This window comes from Oncorhynchus mykiss, chromosome 6 (assembly GCF_057628025.1).
Source record: "Oncorhynchus mykiss isolate SJ-2025 chromosome 6, ASM5762802v1, whole genome shotgun sequence".
In the NCBI taxonomy this organism is placed as follows: domain Eukaryota; kingdom Metazoa; phylum Chordata; class Actinopteri; order Salmoniformes; family Salmonidae; genus Oncorhynchus; species Oncorhynchus mykiss.
The window spans coordinates 82,842,501-82,855,893 of record NC_143027.1 but is presented as its reverse complement, the minus strand read 5'-3'; the positions used below and the strand labels follow the sequence as shown (position 1 = coordinate 82,855,893).

The following is a 13,393-nucleotide window of genomic DNA, read 5'->3' as shown; positions in this document are numbered from 1 at the left end:
AATCTGTTTTGTAACAAAGAAAAGCACCATTACACAGAAACGTCTACAACAACAGTGGTGTTTTGTTAGTTTCTTGGGAAGGCTCAGGAGTTACACCTTTGTGAGTCTGGAGGATCGTGGCTGGAGTCAAATCGGGACTGACAGACATTTCATCCTGAATTATAGCTGCCTGTCTCAGACAAACACACACACACACACACACACACACACACACACACACACACCTGTCAGACCAAACCACGCTTCATCTGCCAACCATCAGATCTCATCGAGCCAACGACCATCTCAGGACCCCCTCTGGGCTTAAACAAGCAAATCAACCTCTCTCACACAACAAACACACACACACACACTCTGACACCCTCCCACACACACACACTAATCGGTTCACCTCACTCTGTCAAAACCAACTCCTGCCTCGTCTGAAATCCACCACAGCGTAACACTCCATTCCCTCCCCCTTCCTACACCGTATGGACACGCTACAAAATCTGTTCCACCTTGTTAGAAACAATAACTGCAGCCCATCACCCAGTGTGTGTTAACTTCCACTTCGCCACATTTCTCATTCTCACCCCCGGGGGTAGAATAACATTGGTCTAAACTTGTAGCAGCTCATTTGTTCGGGGCAATGCCCCAAATGGCACCCTATTCCCTACACAGTGCACTACTTTTGACCAGAGCATTATGGGCCCTGGTCAAAAGTAGTACACTACATTGGGAATAGGATGCCATTTGGGACGCAAAGCGGATGTTAAAAAGCTTCAGTCTAATCGTCCATTAGGGTGAACGGGGAGTTGGAGACCACACTATGGCCATTCAGCCTGCTCCAAGGAAAAGCAGGCACCGAGGCAGAGTAGGAATGTCTCTGTCTTAACGAACCAATTAATGGCTTTCCCTCATCGAGATGAATCACTCATCCACACTGGGTTATACGTATAGGCTGGAGACAGGCACATTCACATGCATACAGACATACACGGACACACACACGGACATGCACGCAGAGCCACAAGCACACGCACACACACACGGCTGTGTGTAGACCATGCTTTCAGGGTCTAGGAATGTCTATGAGGTGGCTATTTGTCTTCTAGCGGACAAACAGAGAGCAAAAGTCCACAGACATGAGGAAGGATAGGCAGCACTGTGTCTAATGGTGTAGGGTGAAGTTGCCCCTTGACACTGATCTTGGGTCAGTGTTTCGTTTTCTCCACTAATAATTAAGGTTAGGGGAAACTGATCCTAGATCTGTACCTAGGGGCAAACTTCACCCCGGAGCGTGTCTAACAGAGTAAACCAAATCTAGCATTATCAGGTGTGTAAGTGCTGGGCAGGAACAAAAGCCTGCATACCCTGCAGCTCTCCAGGACCGGGATTGAAAAGAATAGTGCTGCTCTAATTCAAGTCTAGACAGATATTCCTAGACAGATATTTCCTCCCAGTCACTGGATGTTTCTATAAGGACAGATGAAGTTAGCAGGAGTCTGGGGGGGAGGGGCCTTAGAGAAGACAAGGCGCTGGGCACACAGCGTCTGACGTCCAAGAGCAACATGGGGCCAGACACTACCCCAGTTTGTCTGTGTATCTCTCTGTGTGTGTGTGTGTGTGTGTGTGTGTGTGTGTGTGTGTGTGTGTGTGTGTGTGTGTGTGTGTGCGTGCGTGCGTACGTGAGTGTATCTCTCTCTGTGTGTGTGTTTTATGTCTGGAGTAAGCTGGAGTGGGTCAGGGAGAAAGAGATGACAGTAGACTTAAGGTGTTCTCTGCAGTCTTTCTATGTTCCCCTTCATCTACACAGGCAGCTATTCTGCTGGCTTAACCCTAACACCTGACACACACACACACACACAATCCCAGTGCGCTCGAGCAGGTGTGTTGGCTGATGCAGGGAATTAGAGATATTGCTCAAATAACTGTAAATCTCCCTGTGGGGGAAGCAGGCAAATCAAGCCCACAATCACTTCCAGACTTCTACACTCATTTAATCAATGAAGGGAAGTCAGGACAGAGGTCTGAGGTTGTGTTTCAAATGGTACACTATTACCTATAAAGTGCACTACGTTTGGGGAAAAGAATCTGATTGGTGAACTGGAATAATTGTTATCTCATCCAACAACCCCTATATTTTTTATTTTATTTCACCTTTATTTAACCAGGTAGGCTAGTTGAGAACAAGTTCTCATTTATGGCCACTTATCATTCAGTTAAGTTGCGTCCCAAATGGCACCCTATTCCCTACTGTATATAGTGAATACAGTGCCTTCAGGAGGTATTCATACCCCTTGACTTATTTGGATTAAATTGATTTATTTTCTCACCCATCTACACACAATATCCCTTAGGGACAAAGTGAAAAGATTTTAGAAATGTTTGCAAATGTATTGAAAATGAAATACAGACATATCTAAACTACATATGTAATCACACCCCTGAGAAAATACGTTTTTTACCTGTTATTCTTCTAAAAATGGTTTGTCAAATTGGTCATTTATCACTGCTAAACAACCATTGTCATGTCTTGCCATAGATTTTCAAGTAGATTTAAGTCAAAACTGTAACTAGGTCACTCGGGAACATTCTCTGTCTTCTTGGTAAGAAACTCCAGTGTAGATTTGGCCTTGTGTTTTAGGTTATTGTCCTGCTGAAAGGTGAATTCATCTCCCAGTGTCTGGTGGAAAGCAGATTGAACTAGGATTCCCTCTAGGATTTTGCCTGTGCTTAGCTCCATTCCATTTATTTTTTATCCTGAAAAACTTTCGCATGAACAATTACTGTCACGTGTGCTCCCTCTCTGGCCTCTAGGTCACCAGTCTGCTCGTCATGGCCCACACCTGTCACCATCGTAACGCATAATTACGCATTATGACACTCACCTGGACTCCATCACCTACTTGATTAACTGCCCTATATTTGTAACTCCTTTTGGTTCCTTCCCCAGTCGTCATTGTTTCTGTTCCTGTTTCATGTCAGTGCACAGTTTGTGTTACGTGTTTGTTTCATTTATTTATTAAATGTTTTCACTCCCTGAACTTGCTTCCCGACTCACAGATTACAGCGTTACAATTACAAGCATACCCATAACATGATGCAGCCAATATGGAGAGTGGTACTCAGTAATGTGTTGTATTGGATTTGCCCGAAATATAACACTTTGTGCTTTGCCACATTGTTTGCAGTATTCATTTAGTGTTTGCCTTTTTGCATACAGGATGCATATTTTGGAATATTTTTATTCTGTACAAGCGTAGAGTAACTACAATGTTGTTGATCCATCTTCAGTGTTCTCCTATGATAGCCATTAAACTCTGCAACTGTTTTAGAGTCACCATTGGCCTCATGGTGAAATCCCTGAGCGGTTTCCTTCCTCTCTGGCAACTGAGTTAGGAAGGATGTCTGTATCTTTGTAGTGATTGGGTGTATTGATACACCATCCAAAGTGTAATTAATAACTTCACCATGCTCACAGGGATATTCAGTGTCTGCAGCATGTTCTCTCTGTTACTGCACGGTAAGAGGTACCGGAGCACCAAGTCTACCCAACAGCCATCAGACTGATGAATAGTTAATTAAACGGCTACCTGGACTTTCAGATTTTTACGCCCTATCTACATAGTACTTCAATATGTACATAGTACTTCAATCAATTACCTAACCAATCCTTAAAGTACATATTATCTCGATCAATCACCCCAACTACTTGATACCCAGTACACTGACTCGGTACCGATATTCCTTGTATATGGCCTCGTAATTTTTTATTATCCCCCATATATTTTGTTATGCTAAGAATACTTTCTGAAGGTACTGTATGTACTCCCTATAGACAGGTTGGTTGTTTAGAAACAAAAACGATGCATGTGCAACTATGGGGCAAAACAAACATGATGACACAACCGGCTCCACGCATGTGTCTGCATGCGCCATCATGCGCATGTTGAGTTTGTCTATCCCCACCAGACTCGATCAGGACACGCATATCAAAATACACTCTGAACCAACTATATTCATTTGGGAACAGGTCAAAACACATATGAAACATTAATTCCCATTTAGCTAGTTTGCTGATGCTAGATAATTTGTCCTGGGAGATAAACATTGGGTTGTTATTTTAACTGAAATGTACAATGTCCTTTTTTTGCTGGATCTTTGTAGAATTTGGACCAATTTTGAGTCACACAATTGTGTGTTTTCTACTCCAACAATTAATTCATGGATAAAAGGGGAATCCTAGTTAGTTTCTAGTAATCTCTCTTTATGGCAGTTGGCAACCAACTTTAAGGTGCATTACTGTAACCAACTGCACTGGAGTGTGGAACTCATTCATTTTTCAATCACCGATGTAGGGATATGCTCCTAAAAACCAATGAGGAGATGGGAGAGGCAGGACTTGCAGCACGTCATGCATATAAAATAGAATCAAGTTCTATTTCAGCACCTAGCTACGCAGACGCTTGTTGACGCGCGCAAACAGTTTGGATGAATGACTGAACAACATGTATGTGCACATTTATTTTGCACTGCTAGCACACAGTGCAAGCAGTGCGGTCAGCATTTTAGATTGTTGATAACATGTAAACTATATTTGGTATCCAATATTTATTGAAAACATAAATACAATTGCACAATAATCACTTGTCTCTCAAATTCATCATTACAGTTATTGGTCAGCTAGCTAGTAAATGTTTTGCCATATTAGCATAACCATGACATTAGTCAAAACAAGACATGGTATCAAGAACAAACGTAAGGAAGTCCAGAGAGTACAAATTAATAACTAAAATATGTATCTCATTATCACCACATAAATGTTTTTTTGTCTACACACACAATAAGCACCTCATCAAGAAGCCCTGTTGCTGTGTTGACTGCAATGTGCTCGTGGGGAATTTAAGCCCTGAACAATGCCTGACAGGCATCCCTGTCTCCCAGGCTGCGTGGCACACCCAAGACCACGGCCAATCTCATGCAAGAAACAATGCAGCTAACTTGGTTAGTATTATGAGCTAGCTAGTTAGGTAGGTAGTATTGTTAGCTATCTAGCTAGCTTGTTATCTATGCTGGTTGTTAGCTTGCATAGCTTATACTGTACGTGTATAATTATAAGGGACACTTCATGTTTCGTGGATAAAATGTATATTTTCAGTGGGTGAGCTCCATTCCTGACAGGCTGTAAAACCTGAAGTGTACCTTACAATTATAAACATATCAATTATGCAAGCTAACAACCAGCATAGATAACTAGCTAGCTAGCTCACTCACAAGACTAGCCAAGTTAGCTGTGTTGTTGCTTGCATGCGATTGGCTGTGGGGTGCGGCAAGCTGCCTGTCAGGCATCGTTCAGGGCTTAAATGACCCACGAGGGCCAAGATGGCCCCACGACCTCTTAGCTCAACACACAGACTTCTGCCCCATTGAAGCGTTTGTATCGTTTTCGTAACGTTGTCAGCTAACCCATCTATAGTGCATTACTTTTGACCAGGGCACAAAGTCTGGTAAAAAGGAATGCACTGCGTGGCGAAACGGGTGTCACTTGGGACGTAGCAGAACTATGTCAAAAAGTAAGATAAACAACAGTCATATGTATTGTAGTAACACCACTTCCTATTGCATTAACACAAGATGCCCTTGTCAATGTCTTTGAAAGGCCAAAGAGAGGGACATTAAAAAGGAAAGATATACATCTGTGTCCCATCAGTAACCCTACACCCCTCTGAGCACCACTCTTAACACACAGGAAAAAATTCAATTGAGCAACGATGATCCCAATTTGACAGAGCAGGGTAATAAAATCTGCCCTGAATCCGTCCAAAGGTCAACACTGTGTGTGTGTGTGTGTGTGTGTGTGTGTGTGTGTGTGTAATTGTCTTCTCCCTGTTTCTATTATAAATGGATACAGGATTCATTCCATAATCACTGTTGCCAATTAACCCTGTTTAGTAGCTCTATCGTTTGATTTGTATTTTTATATTTGTGCTGTTGTAAACCATTTTACTTTTCACATTTGAGTCATTTAGCAGACGCTCTTGTCCAGAACAACTTACAGTAGTGAGTGCATACATTTCCATACCTTTTCGTACTGATCACCCGTGGGAATTGAACCCACAACCCTGGCATTGTCATGCTCTACCAACTGAGCCACATGGGTATGATTTTGGCAGAGAGTAATTTCCCAACACTAAGGTGATGCACAGGTTGAGTAGTGTTCAGAACAATGGAGAATAATACCAATGTTGTGCTAGGAGGGATGTGTGTGTCTACGTGTGTCTGTCTGTTTGTCTGTCTGTTCCTCTGTTTGTCTGTCTGTTCCTCTGTTTGTCTGTATGCGTCTGCGTGTAGTTCCAGGAGTAAACTCACTACCATTAGGATGCAATGTGTCGTAGATTGGATATAATGTGAATGACTGGCAGCTCTTCTCCCATAAAGTTGACCCTTGTTGCTCTCTAAAGAGAATGTAAACTGTAACATCTACTGAATTACAGGATTTAACCTCCCATCCTCCCCAGGATCTAATCTCCCATCCTCCCCAGGATCTAACCTCCCATCCTCCCCAGGATCTAACCTCCCATCCTCCCCAGGATCTAACCTCCCATCCTCCCCAGGATGTAACCTCCCATCTTCCCCAGGATCTAACCTCCCATCCTCCCCACGATCTAACCTCCCATCCTCCCCAGGATCTAACCTCCCATCCTCCCCAGGATAGAACCTCCCATCCTCCCCAGGATCTAATCTCCCATCCTCCCCAGGATCTAATCTCCCATCCTCCCCAGGATCTAACCTCCCATCCTCCCCAGGATAGAACCTCCCATCCTCCCCAGGATAGAACCTCCCATCCTCCCCAGGATAGAACCTCCCATCCTCCCCAGGATAGAACCTCCCATCCTCCCCAGGATGTAACCTCCCATCTTCCCCAGGATCTAACCTCGCATCCTCCCCAGGATGTAACTTCCCATCCTCCCCAGGATAGAACCTCCCATCCTCCCCAGGATTTAACCTCCCATCCTCCCCAGGATCTAATCTCCCATCCTCCCCAGGATTTAACTTCCCATCCTCCCCAGGATCTAATCTCCCATCCTCCCCAGGATAGAACCTCCCATCCTCCCCAGGATGTAACCTCCCATCTTCCCCAGGATCTAACCTCGCATCCTCCCCAGGATGTAACTTCCCATCCTCCCCAGGATAGAACCTCCCATCCTCCCCAGGATTTAACCTCCCATCCTCCCCAGGATCTAACCTCCCATCCTCCCCAGGATTTAACTTCCCATCCTCCCCAGGATCTAATCTCCCATCCTCCCCAGGATCTAACCTCCCATCCTCCCCAGGATCTAACCTCCCATCCTCCCCAGGATGTAACCTCCCATCCTCCCCAGGATGTAGCCTCCCATCCTCCCCAGGAATGTGTGTGTGATACTGACCCTCCGTTGAGACACCTGCGTAGAGAGTAAGAGGCCCCGCCTCCACAGGTGCGTGAGCAGTCGCTCCAGGTGCCCCATGCATCCCAGCCACTGTCCCCGTCCTCATCTGATCCAGTCATACGAGACGCCTGAGAGAGAGAGGGGAAAGAGGTTAGAGTATACCTTACACATGCATGGCACGCACGCATGTACGCACACACACACACACAAATAAGCACACACACAATAACACAAAAAACGTGCTACTATGTGTTATTGTAGTGAATTGGGGGGGTAGCCTTGGCTGAACTTGGGAGTTTGAAGAACAATAATCCGATTTTTCTTACAGTCCCTGGAAATGTGTCTTTTGCTTTTTGACCAAACACCACAAGACCCACACAACTCTGAGGGGCTAGAAACACAGGTGCTGCTTGTCATTCCAACACGTGTTGTTATGACAAGAGAATCAAGCTGCTTTTCTAAATCACAAGGGCCTAATCCCAAACTGCTTGTCTAGATCACTAGGGCCTAAACCCAAATCGACCCTATGCCCTATGCACTTGTGGAGATCAGAGAGGATTTGACAGATGTAAGCAATTTGGAAATAGCTCCAATGTGCCCTCTGAGAGGCGAAGGGGAAGTTTCCATACATTGCTTTTACCAATCAAATCTTCTCAGATCTCCACAAGTGCATATCGCGTAGGGGGCTTTGGATTGCAGCATATTCTATGGAAATACCTTTTTGCAAAACACTCCTCATCAGTGAGCATGATCGTGGATTTCAGAAGGTTCTCCTGGCTGTGTGTTATGAGCGTATTAAAGCCCAGGTGAATGAGAGGGTTCTCCTGGCTGTGTGTTATGAGCGTATTAAAGCCCAGGTGAATGAGAGGGTTCTCCTGGCTGTGTGTTATGAGCGTATTAAAGCCCAGGTGAGTGAGAGGGTTCTCCTGGCTGTGTGTTATGAGCGTATTAAAGCCCAGGTGAATGAGAGGGTTCTCCTGGCTGTATCTCACCAAAAATAGGAAAGTTGGTTTCCTGTGGCTCAGTGATGTCAAAGCAGACCCTCTAGTGTCATAGAGAGACGTAATATGACACTGTGTGTGTGTGAATCTGATGGTGTTTTTCAGGGAGACCAGGCCCAGTAGACTTGGGACTATCTCACACTGTGCCCTTCATGTTTAGTATCACCAGACTCACAACTGGAAATATGTATTTACTTTGAACTATTCAATACTGTGTCTGCATCCCAAACAGCACCGTTTTCCTTATATAGTGCACTACTTTTAAACATAGGGCTCTGGTCAAAAGTAGTGCACTATGTAGGGAATAGGATGCCATTTGGGAAACAGAATGTTATTTCTGGATGAGAGTGGACATAGACCTTCTACAGAGCATTTCTCTGGGCGGAGTTTAAATTGCTAACACAGGAAAATGTCTAATTCTTTTGACATTGTTATTTATGCCTGGTTACTGATGGTAGAATGTCTTACAGTACATTCCTCTGACGGTCTTATTTCAATCTCTCTTCCAGACCCCAAATCACCCTGACCTTGGATGAAATCAGAACGGTCGCCATTCTAGAATGTTTCTCTCTCATATGCAGTACACACATAGGCACATACTGTACACACATAGGCACATACTGTACACACATAGGCACAGACTGTACACACAACCAGATACAGACATGTGCGCAGACAGACAGACAGACAGACAGACAGACAGACAGACAGGCACGCACGTACGCACGCACACACTTTATTTATTTAACTAGGCAAGTCAGTTAAGCAGAAATTCTTATTTACAATGATGACCTAGGAACAGTGGGTTAACTGGTCTAGGAACAGTGGGTTAACTGCAGATTTCTACCTGTGTGTGTGTGTGTGTGTGTGTCTGTCTGTCTGTCTGTCTGTCTGTCTGTCTGTCTGTCTGTCTGTCTGTCTGTCTGTCTGTCTGTCTTTTTTGTCCGTCTGTCTGGATCTGATTCTGAAACCCCTTGCTATTGTTTGACTTCCAACCCCCAGACTAGACCAAAGCAGGCTAATGAGATACATTTTCAGTCAACTTACTAATGGAATGAGAGACCACCTTTTGTTACTAAGCTGGCTGGAAGCTGACATCCAACAGTAATAACATTGCGATGAGGAGAATCTGTCCGGGACGTCTGGCTGAGACGACTGGCTCGCTCTATTGTGTCAGTTCTGAATAGCTCTGTATCAGCATTCTGTAGCCATTTCCACTGACCAGATTAGTGATCACCGCCCCATCAAAACACATTGAGAGGGAGAGAGAGAGCTGGGGAGAGGGAAAGAAAGATGGAGAGAGAGAGAGAGAGAGAGAGAGAGAGACAGAGAATGAGAGAGAGAGAAAGAGAGAGAGAGAGAATGAGAGAGAGAGAGAGAGAGAGAGAGAGAGCTGGGGAGAGGGAAATAAAGATGGAGAGAGAGAGAGAGAGAGAGAGAGAGAGAGAGAGAGAGAGAGAGCTGGGGAGGGAAAGAAAGATGGAGAGAGAGAGAGAGAGAGAGAGAGCTGGGGAGAGGGAAAGAAAGATGGAGAGAGAGAGAGAGAGAGAGAGCTGGGGAGAGGGAAAGAAAGATGGAGAGAGAGAGAGAGAGAGACAGAGACAGAGAGAGAGAGAGAGAGAGATCTGGGGAGAGGGAAAGAAAGATGGAGAGAGAGAGAGAGAGAGAGACAGAGACAGAGAATGAGAGAGAGAGAGAGAGAGAGCTGGGGAGAGGGAAAGAAAGATGGAGAGAGAGAGAGAGGGAGAGACAGAGACAGAGAATGAGAGAGAGACAGAATGAGAGAGAGAGAGACAGAATGAGAGAGAGAGAGAGAGAGAGAGAGAGAGAGAGAGAGGGAGAGAGAGAGCTGGGGAGAGGGAAAGAAAGATGGAGAGAGAGAGAGAGGGAGAGACAGAGACAGAGAATGAGAGAGAGACAGAATGAGAGAGAGAGACAGAATGAGAGAGAGAGAGAGAGAGAGAGAGAGAGAGAGAGAGAGAGAGAGAGGGAGAGAGAGAGCTGGGGAGAGGGAAAGAAAGATGGAGAGAGAGAGAGAGAGAGAGAGAGAGAGACAGAGACAGAGAATGAGAGAGAGAGAGAGAGAGAGATACAGAATGAGAGAGAGAGAGAGAGAGAGAGAGATAGAGATCCCTCTGCAGCCCAGCCTGCTATATTCCATTCTCTGCTCTGTTCATTCATTCATCCTACCATGCATGATGCAACAACTGTCAGCCAAATAGCACAGAGCTATAGGATATCATATTATTATAAAAATCATTGTTGGTACATTAATGGTTGCATCCCAAATTACATACTATTACCTACATAGTGTACTAATTATAACCATGGCCAATAGGGCAATAGTCAAGAGTAGTGCACTATGTAGGAAATAGAGTGCCATTTGGGATGTAGATCTAAGAGAGTTTTTCAGAGAGTTTCAGAGAGATAAAACAGTGTTGCATATTTTGTTTACATAAGTTGTAACTGCTATGGAGTTGCTATGGTGTTGCTATGGAGTTGCTATGGAGTTGCTATGGAGTTGCACAGATTATAGCTGGCAGCATTCATCTGTCTATGTGTAAAACACAAGTTGATCTGTATTCAATGGGACATGTTCAAGGTGATTACAGAATTCCTCATCTAGCTGCTTCTAGTGTGCGTGTCAGCTGTTGTGTGTGTGCACATGTGAGCTGTAGCTGCTGTCAGTGTGTATGTGTGCAGATATGTGTGTGTGTCCTGCAGCCTGCAGTGTGGAGGCTCCTACTGTCTGGCTAGACTCAGCACAGTGGAGGGCTGGATGGCTGAGGTGCTGAGGGTTTAGGGTGGATACAGCCATCTGTCTTTCCTACTTAACTTCATCCTCTCTACCCCTCCATTGGTCCTCGCTCCCTCATTCCTGTCTAGTCCAACCTCCTCTGGGCACTCTCTTTCTCTCTTTCTGTTTCTCTGTCTCTCATAAACAGGGCATCCTGTCTCTGAGTCTCATCCAAGACCTCTACATGGCAGCTCTCCATCCTGTCTCTATCCCCACCCTTCCTCTCTTCATCCTTCCATCTCTCTCTCTGTGTGCCTCTCTCTCTCCCTATATGTCTCTCTCTCTCTGTGCCTCTCTCTATCTCCCTTTCTGTCTCTCTGTCTCTTTGACTCTCTCTCGTGTGTGTAACACATGCTGTGGCACACGTACACCCACAACCTGTCTAGTAGGTCCTACAAGGGTTGAATTGCACTGTCTGGAGGACAGTTTAAGAGCAACTAGGTGTGAGTCAGAAAACCCATAGCCGGTATCTGGAAGCCCCATTAGAGAGAGCTCTATGAGGCTCCCTGAAAACAAGACTGGGAAGAAAATGCTACTCTTTTAGCCCTACCGTACCATATCTGTACTTAGCCAGTCACAAAGGGCGTGGCGTGTACCATATCTGTACTTAGCCAATCACAAAGGGCCTGTACCATATCTGTACTTAGCCAGTCACAAAGGGCCTGTACCATTTCTGTACTTAGCCAGTCACAAAGGGCCTGTACCATTTCTGTACTTAGCCAGTCACAAAAGGCTCTGTACCATTTCTGTACTTAGCCAGTCACAAAGGGCCTGTACCATTTCTGTACTTAGCCAGTCACAAAGGGCCTGTACCATTTCTGTACTTAGCCAGTCACAAAGGGCCTGTACCATTTCTGTACTTAGCCAGTCAGAAAAGGCCCTGTACCATTTCAGTGCGTCACACATGGCTGTCTTCAAGTAGGAGGTCAGATAGGGGTGGTGGTGGTTCAGAATCACACTCATGTGATGAGTAACTTTGAGAACTGAAGACTTTTTTCTATTTTCCTATTTTCTCAAGGAACTAATGCCTAGGCTTTAGCTCAGCTGGGGAATGTGGTCTTATGGAGAGCCGGGTTCGAAACCTGGTCAGTCACAGTAAAACGTGTACTCTTTGACCAAAGAAGACACGGCTAGCTATGTTCCCTGGTGGTGACAACCATGTGACGACAGTGGTTGTCACCACCAGTTAATTTGGCTTAGGCACCAATAACACAACCAAGACTTGACAATGACATCATTCAAAAACAAAAGACATCAAACTGATAGAAATGTAGATCTTACTAGTCCCCAAGAAAAACAAAACATATTAAAGAATGCTGACAGGAATAACGCTAGATTAAACCAGAAAAATATATGGGGCATCCAATGATAGCATTAGCTACTATAAATGTGTATATCAGAAACTGACTGTGTGATTGTATGCTGTCAACATTGTCTAGTAAAGATAGATGTCATAGGGGCAGTTTCCAGACACAGATTAATCCTAGTCAGGTAATCCTGGACTAAAAATCCATCTCAAAGGAGAAACACAATTGAAAATGTTTTTTAGTCCAGGGCCAGGCTTAATCTGTGTCTGGGAAACGGCTCCATAAAGTCCACATAATGACTGGAAGGATGTACCAGACGTGGGTGTCACACTCTGACCATAGTTTGCGTTGTTTGTTTCTATGTTTTGTATTGTGGGGTGTGGGTGATTGTTCCTGTTTCCAGTGTTCCTGTGTTGGTATTCACGTTACGGGACTGTTTCGTCTTCGTTCTTTTTGTCGGTTCATTGTTTTTGTTCGTTGTTTAAGTATCCCATTAAAAATGGATAATCATCACGCTGCATTTTGGTCCTCCTCTCTTTCTCCCGAAGACGATCGTTACAGAATCACCCACCACCAAAGGACCAAGCAGCGTGGTAACGGGCAGCAGCAGGAAAGGCAGCGATATCAGGACTCCTGGACATGGGAGCGAGATCTGGACTATGTCACGACTTGGGAAGAGATAGACAGGTGGCCGGTCGACCCAGGGAGAGCGCCGGAGCCCGCCTGGGATTCTCTGGAGCAGTGTGAGGAGGGATACCGGCGTATGGAGTTGGCACGACGATGAAGGAAGCCCGAGAGGCAGCCCCAAAAATGTATTGGGGGAGGGCACACGGGGAGTGTGGCTAAGGCAGGTAGGAGACCTGCGCCAACTCCCCG

At 45.2% G+C, this 13,393-nt stretch overlaps 1 protein-coding gene across 1 annotated transcript in view; it reads right to left on the bottom strand.

The window, feature by feature from the left end:
* LOC110506865 (ADAMTS-like protein 3) overlaps positions 1-13,393 on the bottom strand; it is a 224,875-nt gene that overhangs the window by 126,861 nt on the left and 84,621 nt on the right. Inside the window, exon 4 of the mRNA XM_090239130.1 lies at positions 7,413-7,540. Coding sequence (XP_090095256.1) covers positions 7,413-7,540 — 128 coding nt within the window. The remainder of the gene's footprint in view (positions 1-7,412; positions 7,541-13,393) is intronic.